The sequence below is a fragment of the Myotis davidii genome, unplaced genomic scaffold (genome assembly GCF_000327345.1).
Source record: "Myotis davidii unplaced genomic scaffold, ASM32734v1 scaffold684, whole genome shotgun sequence".
Taxonomy (NCBI): Eukaryota; Metazoa; Chordata; class Mammalia; order Chiroptera; family Vespertilionidae; genus Myotis; species Myotis davidii.
This window is the reverse complement of record NW_006295564.1, coordinates 2,157,264-2,177,803: the sequence shown is the minus strand read 5'-3', so window position 1 is coordinate 2,177,803 and position 20,540 is coordinate 2,157,264. Positions and strand designations below refer to the sequence as shown.

The 20,540-nt window shown below is 47.4% G+C and overlaps 1 protein-coding gene and 1 pseudogene across 2 annotated transcripts in view; one reads left to right on the top strand and one right to left on the bottom strand.

Annotated features, from left to right (window-relative positions):
• The window catches only part of ITGB3 (integrin subunit beta 3), a 51,768-nt gene that overhangs the window by 4,200 nt on the left and 27,028 nt on the right, over positions 1-20,540 (bottom strand). For both annotated transcript variants that reach the window (XM_006770271.2, XM_006770272.2), the window contains exons 7-14: positions 19,263-19,358; positions 18,754-18,843; positions 17,918-18,052; positions 14,299-14,728; positions 9,158-9,380; positions 8,130-8,230; positions 5,770-5,889; positions 348-514 (exon numbers count right to left, since the gene is read on the bottom strand). In XM_006770271.2, the coding sequence (XP_006770334.1) occupies positions 348-514; positions 5,770-5,889; positions 8,130-8,230; positions 9,158-9,380; positions 14,299-14,728; positions 17,918-18,052; positions 18,754-18,843; positions 19,263-19,358 (1,362 nt within the window). The remainder of the gene's footprint in view (positions 1-347; positions 515-5,769; positions 5,890-8,129; positions 8,231-9,157; positions 9,381-14,298; positions 14,729-17,917; positions 18,053-18,753; positions 18,844-19,262; positions 19,359-20,540) is intronic.
• On the top strand, positions 15,764-16,671 carry LOC102764467 (annotated as a pseudogene).

Genomic DNA, 20,540 nt, shown 5'->3' with positions numbered 1-20,540 from the left:
CTCTATGTTCTCCATGTATATATTCTATGTTCTCCATGTAGGATTCTCAAGTTTGTCTATCTCCCTCCATTGGAGATTGTTTCCTTTTCATCTCTTCATCATGTTCACAGCAGAGTCGGGCCCTATCTGTGCTCAGCCAGTACTCACTATGTGGCCTGTGGTGGTAGAGAGAGAATCAGGTGGTTTCCAGGAAGCGTAAGGACAGCGGAACAGTTAGACCATCGCCCAGTTTCCAGGTCAGAGGCTAAATGGAAAACTACTGGCTGAACCTGGCCACCGTAAGCATCTGCTGCGACCACTTCAGGCTCCACGCCAACAGCTTAAGAAAATCCAGCCCAGTCTCTTACCGTGTCCCATTTTGCTCTGGCTCGTTCTTCCTCAAATTTCGCAAACTCCTTCCGATCATGGATGGTGATGAGGAGCTTCCAGATGAGCAGCGTAGCAAGACCAATGAGCAGAATGGCCCCCATCACTGAGAGCAGGACCACCAGGATGTCCGGGCCCTTGGGACACTCTGTCCGGAGATAGCAGAGAGCAGGGTGGTTGTGAGTGGAGCAGAAATCACTTGAACTGGCTATAAATAATACCTTTTTTTAAAGATCTTATTGATCTTTTTTAATTGATTTCAGAGAGGAAGGGAGAGGGAAAGATAGAAACATCAACAATGAGAGAGAATCATTGATTGGCTGCCTCCTGCATGCCTCACACTGGGGATCAAGCCACAACCTGGGCATGTGCCCTGACCACGAATACAACCGGGACCTCCTGGATTTATAGGTCAATGCTCAACCACTGAGCCACGCTTGCCAGGCTTAATTTTTAGGACAGCAATCATCTGTGCTGAGTGGTTTAAATCAGGCAGTGAGCCTGTCACCCCTAGGCAGAGTCTAGTCTATTTGATGTGGGCTCACACAGTATTTATTAAACATTTTATTTTAATGGCAACATGGATAATCAGGAGTCTCCCCCCAAAATTTCAGATTCTCTTTTTAAAAAATCAAATGATCTAGAAACACTGGACCTATATTTTTACAGGGCAGCAACTGGTGAGGGCTGAGGAGCAGCTGCCCCTTTTATTTATTTATTTGATTTAAATATATTGTTATTGATTTGATAGAAAGGGAGAGGGAGAGAGGAAGAGAAATATCAGTGAAGAGAGAGAACAATCAATCGGCTGCCTCCTGCATGCCCTCTACCGGGGATAGAGCCTGCAACCCAGTCATATGCCCTGACTGGGAATTGAGCCATGACCTCCTGGTTCATGGGCTGACACTCAACAACTGAGCCACATTGGCCAGGCACAACTGCCTCTTTTAGATGGGACATGTTGGCCACAGTCCTCACCACTGGCTCTTTTCTCCACTAAACAGTAGCAAAGTATGGCTTGCCACTGAATCTGCGCTACTGTGTGTGGGCTCTGGAACCAGACTGCATGGGTTTGAATCCTGGTTTACCACTTACTTTGCTATGTGGCCTTTGATAAATTAACCTTTCTGGGTGTCTGTTTCCTGTTTTACCATCTTTAAAATGGAGAAAGTAGCAGCACTGACTTTGAAAACTTGCTATGAGGAATACTTAAGGAATTAAAAGAACTCAGAACAATGTCTGGCATAGCATTAGTGTGCAATAATTATCAGCTACCATTATCGGTGGCGTTCTTGTTATACCTGGCTGTAATCACTAATTTATTTACTTAGCTCCTGTAAGTATTTGAGTTTGCTACCCTAATCCAAATATTTACAACCCCGAGGGCTGGGAACCTGATGACCTTTTTCAGCATACTTAGAGACCAAGCGGCCTGCCAACCAAGACAATATTTTGGGTTCCTTCCCAAAATATGTAGTCATCTAAAATCCTAACCCTATTGAGAGCTGACTTCCTCTTCAACCCCAGTCAACAACCAACACAGACAGAGGTGTGTCACCCCTCTGAGGGCCAGGATAAGTATGCTCAGCAGAGCTCTGCTTCCCATAACCACAAGTGTCTGATGGGTGACCTCACTCTAGCAACCTCTCAGGTGTTATGTAATTAAGTGTTTGTATATATGCCTATTGATGGGTCTGAGGAGGAGGTCACACCCACTTTCCACACTGTCTCCCACCTTCCTCTCTAAACATGCACCCTATGTTCACCACACACTGTCCAAAAACAACCACCACCACAAACCCAAGCTGGCATTTTCCCAAGCCACCAAATTACAACCTGTCTATAATTAAAGGAGTGCCTGGAGAGAAGCTGTGAGGTTCCAGTGTCTGAGTTCCCAGGGGTGAAAGGCTCAGTTCTTCTGGGAAAAAACAATTACGAATTCTCTGGAAGATTGAGGGAGGGCCAAGCCCGCCAATCCCAAATTGAAATCTCTTCAACTCTGCATGTCAGTATGGGCAGGACAAGTAGAATGCCAGGAGGTCTTTGTGGGGTTGGGGATATCTGTTAACCATCTGTCTTGAAAGGGGTGGTTGGCAGGCTTCCCACAGGGGGTCTCTGGAGAGTCCTTCCAGCCACAGTGATGAGGACCCATGGTGGGGTCAGGAAAGACTGGGTAAGGTTAGCAGATTTGACAAAAGTACAGGAAGTCCAATTAAATTTGAATTCATAACTTTTTAGCATAAGTATGTACCAAATAGTGCATGGACATACTGTATTTTATCAGGCAATCCTATCCAGGAGCAATGAGGGCCTAGCTAAGGCCTAACACCACTTAGTCAATGCCAAACCCTTTGGCAATCTCTCTACTACCCTGCAGTGGCTCCTGTCTTCCAAAGAGAGCCTCTGCAAGGGCATGAGTTAGGGAAGAGAACTAAAATAATCTCCTTCTATACTTCAGTAGAATGCTACATTCTACTCAAAGCCAGAGCCCCTGAAAATGGTTTAGGTTGGGTAAGAGGAGAGAGAGGCAGAACTTAGAAATTCAAGGCAGTAAGACAGGAAATCTGGGTCTGGGTCCTATCTCCTAATGTGGAGGAAGAGGCCTACTGTCAGTAAGTCAGAAAAGTTATCTTCCTCCAGGGGTTATTCGAACCATCCCAGGTTATCATCATCTTTGTTCTCTACCACTCCAAATAGAAGGTTCCAGTCTCAGAATACCCAGCCAAAAGATTTGGTAAGTGACACAGCAGAAGCAACAGTAAGGATGTAGCAAAGAGATGAAGTAATCTGCAAGATTATATACCCAGAGCTAGGTAAATAAATTCGTGAAAATAGCTGGGTATAAAAGCAAGAACATACCACCCTTCTGAAATGAGAAGGGGCAAAGGTACCCATAAGGTGGGTGTGGAAAACCTGTGAAATGGTTCAACACAGATGGGTGTGAAAGTGTGAGACGTCATATCCAAATAATCCACATCTGCTCACCATAGATACACACCCAGACTTCTTTCTCTCCTTCCCCATGTCAGCTTTCCCTTGAGTCACTAAATAAAACTCAGGTGATGCCCTTTCTTTCTCTTCCTTTTCCCTTATGAAGGGTGAGAGCTCTGGAAAAAGTGGATGAAAAATATCACAGATGGGGGCACCATGCTCTCCCATACTCATGGCGACAGCAACAAGCTGGGTGACATCGCTGTAGCAGCCCTTTGCCCACTTTCACCCCCTTCCTTCTATAAGCAGCCAAAACTGTCCTAACAGATATCAAGATGTATATAAGCCTGCCTGTCTCCTAGGAATAACCAGTCCTATTGATTCATTCACAAGCCATTTATTATCTTCTCTGTAGATGACTGAGCCAAGTATGGGGATATAACAATTGATAAAACAGATAGTTCCCGTGCTTATGGAGTTTATAATCTACTGAGAGACACTGGTGACTGAAGAAGCAATTCAACAGTATGATGAAGGCCTTTTAAGGGAAACGGGGCTGCTATGGGAATCAAACAGGAGCACTAAACCTGGTCAGTGGAATGAGGCTGGAGGAGGCCTGAGAAAGCTCATTGGGGCAAGTGATGTGTCTAAAGCATTATCACTTCAACATATTGGGGTACACCACAATTACCAAGAGCATTAATGAAGAACACAGAGGCAAAATTTTGTGGAAATAGGTCAGGGCTCAGGACTCTGGATTTTTTTTTTTTTTTAACAAGAAAACACAAAAGTTTCATAACCACTGCTGTAAAGCAGGTGTCAGCAAACTGGCCCGCAAAGTGCTGCTTGCCACCTGGTTTTGTAAATACAGCCAGACTCCTTCATTTACATATTGCCTATAGCTGCTTTCCTGCTACATAGCAGAGGAGTCACAGCAGAGACCACATGGCCCACAAATCCAAAAATATTTAACATCTGGCCCTTTACAGAAGAAGTCTGCCTGCCTCAGTCAAAAGAATGATTTGAAGAACTGCCTACAGCTGTAAAGAATGTAAACCAACCAACTTAGCCTCTGTCTGCGGAGATTGTTCCTTCACTCCCTTAAGTTATTTTTTGTTGTTGTTGTTAATCCTCACCCAAGGATATATTTCTATTGATTTTTAGAGAGAGTGGAAGGGAGGGGGGAAAACGGAGAGAAACATTTATGTGAGAGAGACACATTGATTGGCTGTCTCCCACACACTGCTCTGACCAGGGCCAGGGATCAAGCCTGCAATGGAGGTACATGCCCTTGACCAGAATTGAACTCAGGACCTTTCAGTCCGTGGACTGACCGTCTATCCAATGAGCCAAACCGGCTAGGGCACTCCATTAAGTTCTTGTCCACCCCCCCCCACCACCATATCATGGCCTTTATCCCTCACTACTGGTTTACAGGCCTGTCTCCCCCATGGTCTGTGAGTGCCACATTTGCACCTGCCTTATTTACTGTTATATTCCCAGCACCTAGCCAAGTCACTGCCTGATATATAATAAGTACTCAAAACTATTTTCTAGTGATTTATATCTTAATCAATCGCTTAAGGGAAAGGGAGAAGAGGAAGGTGGTAAGGAAAAGCAAGCAAATCTACTGTGTTGGATGGTGACAAACCTGTGATTGGTCTGTATATGATGACCTGAGCTCCACCTGCCTCCAGAGGGCCTTGAGAGCAAGCACTATATTTTCAGTGCTTAGGGAAGCATTGGGTTGGTAACTCAAACCCTTTACCGTGTCTCATAGTGAACCTGGTAAGGTCACTCAAACCATCAGGCCTTCCTCTGAAGCAGCAAGCCGGTTGCTCTTGGCAACCATTTAACTTATAGTAGAGCAGATGCCTTGTGCAGAGAAGTCCTAGAATTTAAATTCCTTACTTCTTAACATTATCACCTCAAAAAAAATGCTATGATATATTTTGTTCCTTCGTGGGATCCATATTTACATTCTTCCTCTTTTTATCCACCTTATTTTTCTATTTCATCAATTAGGAAATCACTTTCTTGCTAATATTTGTGTGTGTTTTTTGTTTTTTTTTTAAATATATTTTATTGATTTTTCACAGAGAGGAAGGGAGAGAGATAGAGAGTTAGAAACATCAATGAGAGAGAAACATTGACCAGCTGCCTCCTGCACATCTCCTACTGGGGATGTGCCCGCAACCCAGGTACATGCCCTTGACCGGAATCGAACCTGGGACCTTTCAGTCCGCAGGCCAACGCTCTATCCACTAAGCCAAACCGGTTTCGGCGTCTTGCTAATATTTGTATTTATATATCGTCCATACCCAGATGACAGGCCCTACCTTATCACTTGTCCTAGTACGGTCAGGCTTAACCTGGCTGTTCCATTTAAGAGGCATGATAGATGAAATAACTGCCTAACATGGTTCTCCCGCTCCCTGGGGGCAGGGCCAGGGGCCCTCGGGGTTCACTCACCTGGCTCTTCTACCACATACAGGATGGACTTTCCACTGGAGTCTTCATAGTACTGGAATCTGATGACACAGTCATCCTCATTCTTGTAGGTGCAATTCACTGCATCCTTGCCAGTGTCCTCTGGAAGAGAGGGGAAGATGAAAGAACGAAAAAAAATTGGTCAATTCCTGGAAGATGGGGTCATCTCCGAACCCCACTCATGGAATTTCTGTGAAATTATGCAACAGAAAACCCTACGCTTGACATTAGGCAAGGTGCCTAGATTTGAGATGGCTGTTGTGCCCGGCAATTGCCTCCAAATGATCCTGACTGATGTACTTTGTCCCTCACCGCCCCTTTTTGGTTCTTATTCCTTCCTCAGGAAGGGACATGATATAATAGTATTACACAATCTGATTCAAAGCTTGGCTCTACCACTTACCAGTTGTGTGACCTTGGGTAAGTTACTTGACCTCATGAATTCCTCTTCCTTCATAAATAAAAGGAAAATGATGCTCTCACCTCACAGAGATGGTTGAAAATTAAATGGCATAAAGTCAAGAGCGGGTGTTCCATTCCCTCTCTTTCATTTCTCTGCTTGCTCAATGATTCTCAATAGTTTGTTAATTTAGCCCTCAGAGGTCCTCCATTTCTGCTTCTGACCCAGTGTTTCTCTCCAGAGCCATCCTCTCTTCTGATTCCCATCATGTTTTGTAGGTTGCATTCCTTCTCATTCTAAAGCCTGTGATTCTGACAGTGACACTATGGGTTACCCTCTTCCAGCTGCACCATGCCCTACACCAGTGGTTCTCAACTTTCTGGCCCTTTAAATACAGTTCCTCATGTTGTGATCCAACCATAAAATTATTTCCGTTGCTACTTCATAACTGTAATGTTGCTACTGTTATGAATCGTAATGTAAATATCTGATATACAGGATGGTCTTAGGCGGCCCCTGTGAAAGGGTCGTTCGACCGCCAAAGGGGTCGCGACCCACAAGTTGAGAACTGCTGCCCTACACTGATGAAATTGATGGGTAAAACTGACACACGATGAGATTAAGCAAATGTGTCAAATTCACTCAGCAAGTAAGTGACTAGCATGAGTCTCAAAGCACAGTCTACAAACTTTATCTCATTAAGTCTTTAATTTAGTGAACCAGTGGCATTCTAGTATGATGTAAAGAGTAAGAATTTTGGTGTTTATTTCTAATCTTAACTCACCACTAATTTGCTTGGGCAAGTTACTTAACTTTCCTGAGATTCAATTTCCGCATCCTCCAAATGAAGATAACAGTAGTCCTATAGTTCTACTTTACTAGGTTGTTGGGAGAAGACGATGATTATGTGCATGAAGAGATATTTTTATAACTTATAAAATTTCATACAAATAAATATTTATTTTTATGATTATCATGGCAGGTAGGGTATAGAAATACTTAACAACTAACCTGTAATACCCATCTAGTCTAGATAACAAAAATATCTCACATCTGAGCAGCCCCTCCTCCCTAAACTGATCATAGCAAGCACAGTGTCCTCCAGAAAAAAAAAATTATTTCTTCAAACTCAATCCCCAAATCACTCTAACTCCAGCCCCACTTCGGATGTTTGTCAAAGGATCCAGACATCTGACCCTTTTCCATAACACCCCGGCCTAAAAGCTGACTGATTGGCTGTGTCTTTCTGTAGCTCTCACTGAAAACATGTTTCCTGCCTTCGTGGGAGATTATTATCTCCAGAGAGATCACCATCTCCCTGGCCCCACCCAATGCTACCTGGCCCCAAAACAATATCAGATGTGCTGACAGCAGCAAAGATCATTTTCTTCAGGTCAAAATGAAGTACAAACCAGAATAGCTGCAAACAAGAGTTGCTCCCCACTTTATTGTCTATTCCACAAGGGGCTCTAGAGAGCCACAAAGGCTTCAGATATGATTTTGGCTACATATCTGTAAGGGTGAAGGTTCTCCTCCAACAAAGCTGAATGCCTGGGCATTCTTAGTCAATGCTTACTAGCCTGCTAAGCCAAGACTGTCGTGGGTAACTACTCTCCCACTCTGCGCTTCAGTTTCTTCATCTGTAAAATGGGGGTGCTTTCTCTTCTTTCCTTGAGGAGATATAGCTCCGTTGCCTGATTTATACACGCTTTGAAAGTTATTTGCAGGATCTTGCTGAGTTTGTGGGTTCTAGGAATCACAAAGGGGAGGATCGGCTGAACAAATTAGTAGAAATGAGAAGGACTCTCTAGTCAGCTTTCATTAAGTGCCTACTGTGCATCAGGGCTGCGTGCCTTTGAGGTCAAAATTACTCCCCCATGTTACAGATGAGAGTTGGATAGTTTCTGAGATTAAATCAGAAATACTGACAGGCTGAACTTACTAAGCTCCTGCACAGACTCAACCTCATCACGACAGTAACGGTTGCAGGTGTTTTCCGTGTATAGGGTTCCGCGCTCAAACTTCTTACACTCGACACACTCCCTAAGGAAAGAGGGGAGGAGGAAAGAGGGCACAGGGATTAAAGCAAGCTGGGAGCAATCCTGAGAGTGTTTTAGTCTGGCTCTGACTCCATACACCCAGGAAGCTGCTCCAGCTCAGAGAACAAACACACAAACAGAACCATCTGTAAGACCCTCCTGGGGTCCAGAGAGTCAAATCTGGAGTTCAAGGCCTGGCAGGCAGAGGCCTCCATGCAACGTCATTAGATTTCTCCATCCGAGGCCATGACAGGAGGGTGAACCCTACGGTACTTCTGGGAACCTTAAAGTCAGAACCAGTAACATAGTTTGGGGACCCAGTGCAAAATGAAAATGTCAGGCCCCTTGCTCAAAAATTACTAAGAATTTCAAGTCAGTGACAGCAGTGTATTAAAGCCGGTGGGGGCCCTTCTAAGCACGCGGCCCTATACAGATGCTATTTCTCTTACCACTCTTAAGTGGAAGGAGAAATGGTAGTGCCATGAACTTGGGTTGCCAGAAGCTTCCTCTGATCCCCAAATGAGAGATGATTGTACTGGTGGACATCTGTTGCCTTAGTGTAGCTCCAGCCCCACATCTCCCACAGAATCAGAACATCAGCACTTGAATGTTCCCCAGAAGTAATCCGATTTAGCTTTCCAACTCAGGGATTCAGGATGCTATCCTAGAAGAGGGGTTTCTCCAACTGGAGTCCAGCTGGTACTACACTGACTCCTTCGTGGTTGGCTCCCCCTTCACCTTTCCCCAAAGTTTTCAGTGAATGAGGAAAACTAGCCATGTGGCTGGAACAGACTCCTCCCCATAAAGCTTTGGTGAGGAAGAGACCAAACCTGGAGAGTTGGGGATTCTAGTCTGGGGGACCCTCTCCACACACACCCACCTTCCCAATCTCACACCCAACTCTCTCCAACTCACTTCCCCGCTCACTCACTTTTTAAAGGTGCAGGCATCAGGGCAGGTGGGACACTTCTCACAGGTGGTCCCGTAGGAGCCCGGCTGGATGCAGACGCAGCTGCCGCACTCGCACTTGCCCCGGCCGCTGCACAGCAGCCCGTTACTGGACATGCAGGTGTCGGTGCGCGTGGTACAGTTACAGTAGTAGCCGGTCCAGTCAGAGTCACACAGGCAGTCCCCACAGCTGCACTGGCCGTGGCCTGAAGACACACAGCCCACGGGGGCAGAGCAGTTGGTGAGGGCCCCAACCCCACATCAGTGGCTCAACCTGCTTCCCAGCTTTATCTCTCAGCACCCGCCTCACCTTACCACACACTAGTCACCACATGGAACTGCTCACCATCTTCTACACTACCTTCATATCCCCATGCTTCTATTCATGCTGTTCCCTCTGTCTAGACTCCTCTTCTTCCTGTGACCACTGCCAAACTCCCACTCACCCTTATGGCTCAACTCAGATGTTCCTTCCTCTCTGGGACTTTTTCTGACCTTCACAGGCCAAATCAATAGTCAGTCATGTGTTCTGCCAGCACTTATATGGATGTACCTCTATTTTAACCTTCATGTTCACCCTTTTGCTTGTCTATCTGTTTCTCTTTCTAGATTGTGAGTTCCTTGACGGGAGAGCACATATCACATTAATTTTTAATTTTTTTCAATTACAGCTTATATTCAATATTATTTTCAGATGTACTTTACAAAGTGTTCCCCCTGATAATTCCAGTACCCAACTGGCACCAAATATTAATGTTTTCATCAATGATGATTAGCATAACATCTGATAGGCATGCAATTAATGTTTATTTGTCCACTCATTCAACAAATATTTACTGAGCTCACACCACGTGCTGGGCACTGGAGATTCCACAGTGGACAAGACAGGCAGGGTCCCTTCTCTAATGAAGGTTACATCCTAGTTAAATTCCTGAAAACGTGTGCTCTGTGTTGTATTATTGCATTATTATAAGAGCCATCAGCCCTAGTTGAAAAGACCTATTCCCTTTACTGCATGTGTGTAGGGATGGGAGAGAGACAAGGGTGGAACTTATACTGTTTAAATGCTGACAATATCTCTCAATGCTATATCCCCCTAATATTTATTTAACAAGGCTTTAAAACATGGCTCCTAAACCTGCATAAAGATGACTCATGCCCCAGGACTCTGAATCAGGAAGAAGTGGATGAACAATAAAAATCTGATTGTTAATCAGAGGAAAGGCAGGGAGCAAGGGGGAAGTAACCTGAATTGGTCTGTGAGAGCAGACGGGCTGCATGCTGCTGGAGGAGGGGGTGTCCATGGCCAGGCTCAAACAACAACAAGCTGGTCCCTCTTTCTCCCCAGTGGGTCTTACTCATGTCTCTCAGCCACTACAGGTCCCTCTGCCAATGACCCCAGCATCATCCGCTCGTAACCACACTGGCATTCAAGACTCAGACACACACCCTCACTGCCCTGGAAAGAAATGTCTATTTCCCACGAAGGATGGGAAACACAACCTCATCTGCCACAGCTGCCCAGGATATATGCAGAGCAGAGACACTGGCCTGGCAGAAGGTGGAGAAAGAAGAAAGAGGTTGGGTTCCCTAGAAGTACAGCTTATGGGGAGATTCTTGTTCAAGTGACTTAGTAGAAGGGAGGGAGGGATGCAGGGCAGACGTCAAAGGCTGGCAGGAGTGCGGTTTCAGCTGGAGACTCCCTTTGGCCTGATCCCATAGTGGGCTCCGGAGGTGAATGGCACCACAGACCTAGCCCACCTTTGAGGCAAAAGACCTGGCCTTGTGTAACCCCTTATCTGTCAGTCATTGGCCAAGGTCTGAGGGCAAGACAGCTCCTGTCAGCGGAAGATAATTCTCCAGAGAAAGGGCAGCTGTGCACTATTATGAGCAGCCACAACAGCGTCTGGGGAAAGGTTGTGCCAGCCAGCAGAGTGGGGCCCGCAGTACCCACTACACCCACCTTTTGGCCAGGGCTCCCGGCCAGCGAAAGGCCGACACCACAGAGGCCTGGCAGCCCTGAGACCTCAGCCTCCTCAGAAACCCTTGTCCCATAGTGTTTCCTTTGTGAAGCTAAACAAAGTGATCTTTGAGGAAAGGGTCTGCCAGGCCGGCCAGGGAGTGAGGTTGGAGGGGAAGTGGCAGGCCAGAGCCAGCAGGCTGACCCCCGGCTCCGGCAGGGTCAACCCTGAAAAGGAAGCCACAGTGTAGTAATGTCACGGGACTGGGGCCCCTCCAGCAACAGGGTGGCTGAGTCTGAGTTCATAGGAAAGTCAGAGGAAGCGGGGGGATAAGTGAAGAGAAAGTGTGAGAAAGAGGAGGAAAGTAGGGCAGGAGGCAACAAGGAGGGGCCCTTATTTCAGGTCAGGGAAAACGCAGTCGCTCTTTCCATGCAGAGCCCTTTGGAGATGATAGATCTCTCTGCTCCTCTCCTTGATGAGCCAGCCCTTCCTTTGATATCCCGCCTCCTCCATGAAGCCACCCAGGCCTCACGTGTCCACAGTGAGTCTCTGCGGGGAACTCCCTGAGGACCTCTCTTCTCGGATCTGGCAGGTTGTGCCTTGTGCTGTGACTTCTGCTCAGGTAAGTGGATGAAGGGCAAACTGTCTTATCATGCCTCCCTATTGCACATCACTACAGCACACAGCACAGAACCTGGCTCCCGAGGGCGGGGAGGCGATCGATCTCTGTCCATGGATGTGGCAGGTGGAAGGGTCTCACCAGGACAAAGAGGCACTCCCTGTGTTTGACAAGGTGCAACCAGGAAGGCCATGTGTGCCTCCATTGGGAAGGAGGGGAGGGGGAGGCCAGGAGCTAGAGAAATGGCCAAGTCATAGCCCTCCTGCCTCATGAGCCCCTGTTTGCAGCAAACAATAGACTACGGGCCAACAGCTCTGGGGAGGGGCAATAGCCAGCTGGGCTATAAGCCCGGAGAGGGTAGGAATCATGCATGACCCCTGCTCACCCATACGGACTGGGTGCCTGGCACAGGGCAGGTGCTCAATGATTGTGTGTCCCCGAGTATCTGTCACTGGGGAATGTGATGACGCACCACAGGGTCCAGCCCTGAGACCAGTGGGCACCCAGAACGCTGGCAGGAAGTGGGGGAGGGAAGCCTCCGAGAGGCTGCAGTGGCTGCTGTGGTTCCCTCATGAATTGGGCTGCAGCACATAGAGGACAGGCTGTTCTTGCCCTGGTGGGAGGCAGGAACCGGGGCTGCAGACCCCAGCAGCTATGTTTCGTGGCTTCAGTGGGGCTGGCAGCCAAAAGAAACACTCTGCTGGGATCCCTCCCACACCAGGCCAGGAACAATCAGGCCATGGAAGCCTAGTGCACCTCCCTCTGTCCCTGGGGCCCACAGTGGGCTCTCTGTAGGCCTCTCCTCTGACAACCCTCTCCCCTTCAGCCCCAATCTCTCCCCACAAGGGATCTCCCAGGTCAAATTTACCCATTCCCTTTGGTACTTTGAATATGATGTAAATATCATTAAATATTAAAATGAACTTACTCCTGCCTCATCTCCTAATTCAAACTGCTAGTGTGTGTGTGTGAGTGTGTGTGTGTGTGAGAGAGAGAGATCTCTCAATTAATTGCTCTGATATCCTTTTTCCAACCTCTCTCATACTTTGTTGGCATGAGTAAAGGAAACAATGTTGATAATAAACAGGAGCCATTTTTATATTATTGGACATGCTTTAGCATGACATAGATTTACCTTTGTCATCAAGACTTTTTAAAGGCTGATGTTAAAGTGAACATCTGGTAGATGAGCTCAGCTGGTTAGAACCCCAATGCAAATGAAGCCAACTTGGGTCATGGATTTGGTCACCATAGAAGCCAATTATAATCTCTGTTTGATTGGCCACACAATACACCCATAAACCAGTCCCAATCAATTTGCAAACATCTTCAATCTGTCACAAGAGGGATTAAGCCACAATGGTTACAGCCCAGTAAAAAAATAATAAATAAAAGGAAGGGCTGGCTCATCAAGGAGAGGAGCAGAGAGAGATCATCTGAGAAGGGCAAGCTGCATGGAAAGAGCGACTGCGTTTTTCCTGACCCGCCCCCAGTGCCCGGGAACAATCCAGACGGCCTATTTGCCTCCTAGAGTATTGTCAGTGCAGATAAAGACTACATCAACATCAGCTCAACCTTTTCTGGCTGGGGAAGTACCCCAGGAGTGGTCTTTGGGACAAGGAGAAGCCAGTTTGAGATGATCAATGGGCCAAGATTTTACTGAATTGTTGTAATGAGAAGGATAACAACTCAGTATCCTGCAGGTAGAAGGACTCAATATCATAACCCCCAGTCAGCAGGCCAGGACTCTCCGCGGCAGTGCTACTCAGTATACATCTGTGCTGTCCATCGTGGTGGCCACTGGCCACGTGTGGCTCCTGAGCAACAGAGGAACTGAGCTTCTAATTTTAAATTTTAATTAACTGATTTGATTAATTTAGATTTAAATAACCACATGTGGCCAGTGGCTACCATTTGATCAGCATAGATCTAGAATCCAAAAAGTAATAGTAATACCCATAGTGACAACAAAATAATGCCAACACTTAATAAGAGCTTTCTGTTTTCCAGTCATTGTACCAAGTGCACTTGGCTCATTAAATGTGCTCCAATGCCTTGGGTATCCATTACTATTTTCCAAGTCTTTTTGTGATGAAAAGATAAATCCATGTAAGACAGTTATTACCTAGTTTACTATATATTCTGACATCATGTATTTTCCAAACCTATAAATACTAGAAATTTAATTACCAACAGTTAGTGATTTTTTTCCCCCTTGAAAAAGGATTGGTCCGTATCCTCAAAACGATGAGGAACCAGTGACTTACAATATTTTAGGTGGAGGGTAGATGAAAGAAAAGAAAAAAACTATCTTCACCTTCAAGTTTCCCCACTCCTTCCTACGAGCAAATTTCCCTGTACCCCACGAGCAAGGACATAGGGAGCTGAGAGGAATGAAAGAGAACCTCATTTCTGTTTTCTCCCACTGGAGTAGAACACCACCTACTCAGCTCTGCCCCATAAGGCCTTCCTGTGCCCACCTCAACCGCAGATGTGTGAGTGTGTGTGGGTATCAGGATGGGCGGGACATGCAGTTCTACTCACCCGAGCACATCTCTCCCTTGTAGCGGACACAGGAGAAGTCATCACACTCGCAGTACTTGCCCGTGATCTTGCCAAAGTCACTGCTGTGGCAGACGCACTGGCCACAGAGACACTCGCCCCGCTGGCTGCAGACAGGCTGGCCCTCCTGGGGGCTGCACTCGTCCTGCTGGGAGGGGCGGTAGTCCTCCTCTGAGCACTCACACTGGGACCCCAGCCAGCCAGGCCCGCAGCGGCACACCCCACACTCAAAGGTCCCATTGCCGTTGTTGCAGCGGCGGCTGTCAGGCTCGGCATGGGCCTGGCAGGCACAGTCACAGTCGAAGGCGACCTGGATGGTGAGGCTGTCCTTGAAGCCCACGGGCTTGATGGTAAAGGACTTTTCCTTCTCCTGGGGGCAGCCTCGCACCTTGGCCTCGATGCTGAAGCTCACCTGGATGGAAAATAAGATTGCATTCAGATACAGGTAGACCCTATGAACACTCCAGCCCTGGAAATAAGCTGCTCTCTGCTCTGCTGGGGAATACCCAAACGAGGTGCCTTCCCACACCAAAGTCTGCAAAGCAAAAACAAAAGCCCTGAATAGCTGTGATGTTGTGACATACCTGGCTGGGTGCAGACAGGTGTTACAGGTATGATATAGAAGGTTGGTTTTTTTAAAAAATATTTCTTTATTGATTTCAGAGAGGAAGGAAGAGGGAGAGAGATTGAAACATCAATGATGAGAGAGAATCACCAACTGGCTGCCTCTTGCATGCCCCCCACTGGGGATTGAGCCCTCCACCCGGGTATGTGCCCTTGGGCGGAATCGAACCTGGGACCCTTCAGTCTGCAGGCCAATGCTCTATCCACTGAGCCAAACCAGCTAGGGCTGGGTGTGTTTTTTTATTCCACATGTGAAATAAACCAGCTCAAGCAGAACAGAACCTATGATCTTGTGAACTCTCTGCTCTGGCCAACGAAGCTACCTGGGCTGATGACATCACCTCAGCAAGACAGACAAAGCCGTCTTTTGTACCATACAATGCCTCACAGTGGCCATCCACAGGCTCAGGATCTACTGTTCAATTTCCACATAACATTTCATCACTGTGCAATCAAACACATTCCAGGCCAATATTTCTTACATGAGGTATGTGCCATGTGCCTAAAATAGACAGATGGATGGGTGGAGATAGATACAGATAATATAGATAATATAAATATGGATATACAGTGCCCCGGCTCCTCCCGGGGCCTGATCCGTGGCGCCCAGGGGACACCGCCATGACTGGCTGACCGGATGCCGGCACCTGGAGCTGCCGTGTCCAGCCCGGCCCGCCTGGTGGGGGACCTAGGACCGAGGTCACCCTCCGCGCCCCTCGCCCTTTGCTCCCTGCTCTTCACCCCGGCGGACTCCCGGCCGCATCCAGGGACAGGGCTGAAAACACAGAACCATTTTTCAGAGTTAAAAGACGATCAAGACAAGATGGGCACTCCTGGCTCTGGGAGGGAAAGGACACCTGGGAGAGACCGATTTCTGCAGAGATGAAGCTCTGAGTAACTGGCAGAGAGGCAGAGGCAAGGCTGGCAGCGAAACAGGCGGCCCGGGGCAGAAGCAAGAGATACGCGGGTGCGAGAACTGGAACAGCAGCAGATCGAGTTGGATGAGAAATCTGACCAACAGCATGCTGAACATTACACAAGACCTCCGTCTCGAAATCCTGCCTCAGCAACAACCCCTCTCCGTGGAAAAACATCCAGACGAGGAAGCAGGGGCACCAGCAGCGCAATAGATCCAGACACCTCATTAAGCGAATTGCGGGAGTCTTTGTCTGAAGTGGAAGAAAAATATAAGAAAGCCATGGTTTCTAATGCAGAGTCAGACAATGAGAAGAACAATTTGATCTACCAGGTAGATACCCTCAAGGCTGTTATTGAGGAACAAGAGGAACAGATGGCAAAATTTTATAGAGAAAATGAAGAAAAATCAAAGGAGTTAGAAAGGCAGAAACATGTGTAGTGTGCTGCAGCACAAAATGGATCAACTGAAAGAAGGCCTCCGACAAAGAGATGAGCTTATTGAGAAACATGGCTTAGTTATACTCCCCGACGGCACTCCCATTGGTGACGTCAATCATGAACCAGTGCCTGGAGCCATCACTGTGGTGTCTCGGGAAGCCACTCCGGTCTTGGAGTCCGCAGGAGAGGGCGGGTCCTCTAGATGTAAGGCTATGAAAACTTGCTGGAGAGAGGAAGAGCTACTATCACAGGTTAAAAAACTGAAGCTGCAGTTAGAGGAAGAGCAGCGGAAGTGCTCCACGGGCGATGGCTCAGACTTGCAGTTCATTGAAATGCAGAGATGGTAATAGACAAATTAGTGAATAGAACAAGAACAGATCCAGAGACAGAGAAGCATCTTTCAGACCATCAAACCTCAGAGGGAAGGGAGGGGAGGGTGGGGGTAAGGGGGAGAGATCAACCGGGAGGGTGGGGTAAGGGGGAGAGATCAACCAAAGAACTTATATGCATGCATATAAGCCTAGCCAATGGGCACAGACAACAGGGGGGGTGAGGGCATGAGTGGGGGTATTGGGGGGCAATGAGGAGATAAGGACACATATGTAATACCTTAATCAATAAAAAAATAAAATGGTAAAAAAAAAAAGCAGAACAGGTTATAACCACCTTGGAGCAAAGTATTAGGCGGCTTGAGGGACAGGTGCTGAGATCTGGAACTGCTGCTGAGAATGCTGAGAAAGTGGAAGATGAACTGAGAGCAGAAAAAAGGAAGTTACAACAAGAGTGACTAACAGCACTGGATGAGACGGAGGAAGCAGACACAACCAAAGCCACCTGGCCAAGCGGCTGGAGAAGATGAAGGCCAACAGGACAGCACTCCTGGCCCCGCAACAGGGAGGCCCCCACCCACCTGGGAGCTCTGGGCCCACCCAGAGGGATGGACTTCTGCCCATTGACAAACCCTTCTCAGTGCTGCCTGACTTTGTCATTCATATACCCACCTTTGTATTTTATAATTTATGAGAGAATGAAATAGGTTAGAATCTTCAAAAAAATGGGTATATAAATATCCCCTCTTTCCTCCACCTGCCTTCACCAACCCGTCTCCCCTTAGACAGAAACAGAGGAGAACCAACAACTAAGTAAGGAAAGCCAGAGGGACCGGAGGGGCAAAGTGAACATTTGCATTCTGAAATTCCATCAGGGTGGGTATTTTCACCTGTTCCATTTGCCATTGAATCTTCAGCAACTAGAACAATGTCTGGCACAAAGTCAGTGCTCAATAAATACCTATAGAAGACTACCATTTTACACTGTGGAGGAAAGAAAGGCTTTACCTTGGGCGGTGGGGCAGGGTTGGAGACTGGTTAGGGGCTGAAGGTAAGAAATATTTTCATTGGCAATCAACTGTGTATAAATAAGCAGAGGTAACCTCAAAGTTTTAAAAAAATCCTGACAATGAAGTTCACTTAACAGATAAAGTTTAGGCAACAGAAGCCTTAGCTCCATTACAGGTGATAATGACCTGCAGGAAGAAGGTGCAGGGAAGAAGGAAGGGGTGGGGTACCCACAGACATGCCAGGGCACAGGCCAGGGTTAGGCCCTGCCCAGACCTCCTTACCGTGTCTCCAATCTTGAGTCCAACACAAGACTTTAGGCCTGGGATGACCTCGTTGTTGAGACAAGTGGCGTTGAAGGATAGAGACAACTCCTCAGGAAGGTCACGTACCTCCAGCTCAACTTTAGAGCGGATTTTCTGAGCAAAAGAAGGTAAGGAAATGGACTGAGAGGAAATGGGTAGGTGCCAATTCCATCCCAAGCAGAATCTCCCAGGTGGCCCTGGACTGACCCTGCAGTGCCAGCTGCTGAGGTTCACTTGGAAGTTGCCAGAGTCCCCCTAAGAGCCTGTTACCTGCTATATTTCCGGCCCAGGCTCTGCTCCCTCTCTCTCTCCTCACTTGTGTCTAAGTGAGTCTGGATAACATCTAAACCAGCCACACCCTCCTGTAGGTCTCCTGGATGCGCGAAAGGGAAGTGCTAATGCTGGTCACCTTGGGTAGTAGCAATTTCTACCTAATTTTTTATCAGCCTCACCTTCCCTGTGGCTCAGCTCCCTCTTCTTCTCTTTTGTTGGAGCCCAGCTTTCCCTCACTCAGTCTCCTCCTCTAATTTCAGGACTCTGCTCCTTTCTCATCCTCACCCCCATCCTCTCTTCCCCTTCTACCTCCTCTAAGCTCTCCCCCCATTGTTCCCAAGCTCCCTGGCTTTCCATTCTGAGCCATTTCTTTCTCAGAAGGCTGCATTCCTCTCAGTGCTGGCCATCACCTGGCCCCTGGATGAACAAGAGGAAGGGTGCAAGGTAAACTGGCAGCCATGACTCACAAATCTGAGTCCTCCTGGGTAAATGCCAAGTGAGGTGCACTCTTAGCCAGCCCTTTCCCAGTGTAAGACACTTACCCCATAGGAATCAACAATGAGCTGGAGGACATTGCTGGAATCCGCAGACAGAACCCCCACTGTAGTCCCTGGGATGAGCTCACTGTAGTTCTAGAAAGGAAGACGAAAATATCCAAGACTGACTGAATGAAGGTGGTGGTCCCCAAAGGCCCTCCCCTAATCAGATGAAGGGTCTTGAAATGAAGATTGAGGAGAAAGAGAGGATATTTGTCTTGTCACTGCCAGGAATAAATCTAGCAGTTTTTCAGCACTGAGCATAATTAGAGAACACCTCTCACACCCCTTACCCCACTGACTTGCTCCCTTCCCCACAGCAAACATTGACGCACCCATACTGCTAGGTCAAAGCTGGAAAGGAATCATTAGCTCCTGGGAGCAGGCTGTAGGAGCATCTTTCCTGCTTGGGAACCATAGTCAATGCTGGTTCCCTAAGGTAAGTCCTCCCATCACAGCCCCACTCCCACTCCCACTTCCACTCCCATTCTAGGAAGCCCTGATGACATAGTTACCTGGTAGAGTTTGACTACTCCTTCAGTCACCGCAAAGATCAGATTGATGTTTTTCTGGGACAGCTTCTCGGTCATCAGCCCCAAAGAGGGATAATCCTATACAAAGAGAGAATGTGAGCCCTGGCTGGTTTGCCTCAGTGGATAGAGCATTGTCCTGTGGACTGGGGTGGGGGTGGGGTCCTCAGGTTCGATTCCCGTCAAGGGCATATGCCCGGCTTGTGGGTTCAATCCCCAGTGGGGGGCATGCAGGAGGCAGCCGATCAATGATTCTCTCTCATCATTGATGTTTCTATCTCGCTCTCCCTCTCCCTTCCTCTCTGAAATCAATACAATGTATAAAGGAGGATGTGGAAGTTACTTAAGAAGTCTATTCACTTCCATCTCTGGACTCTAAGCCTTAGAACTTGGCTGACTTGAGCCATGGCCCAGACATTGGTGGTACTTACATAAACCTTTCCACCCTGTGATCAATGTGAGGCAATGGGGCAAGTAGCAGCAAAAACCCAGCTGTGAATTCCAGGGTTAAATGAAGAGGTACAGGCTGGTGGTGTCAAAACTAAGCACCTCTTTCTTCCTACTTGAATTCCGTGCATTCATACCAAGGAACTGCTTCCATGGGCCAGGTATTGTTAAACCTTGTTTTGAAGCTTCTTTTTGTTTTGCAACTACTGACAAATGCCTTGGCCTGGTGCTTGCAATACTCCACCATGTGGTCCTTCCACACTTCCTTTCCCATCACCACTCCCCTCTCTCCCTCTTCCACTTACCACTGACCTGGCCCATTCTCTTTCTCCCACCTGGAGTGGCCTTCTTTTTGGTAATCCTGCTCCTACCTAGGGACGCAGTTCAGGTCCTGCCTTCCCCAGGAGGCCTTCCTTGACCATCCCAGCTCATAAGGAGCTTTCCTCCTTTGAATATATAAAGACCTTATTGACTGTGCTGATCATTTAACACTAAGCATGCATCTGGTGTTATTGGTAACTCATTCCTCACCTAAACCAAAAACTCCATAAGGGTAGCACCTCTATACAGTCTCTTTATCAACCTTAGCCCCTGGTAAGGAGTCTTACCTAGAATAAGTGTCAGTGCTTACTCACTCACCCATTGCTGGGTAGTGCTCTACTTAGATATGACTAACACAGGAATTCAAGTCACAATGGGGATGCTGGTGAATTGTGAACATGTCTCCAGGATCCTAGACCTTCCAGGGAACTCATGAGACCATCCAGCTTAGGCTCCTGCCTTAACGCAGGTGTACCTTTAAGCCACCTAGACAAG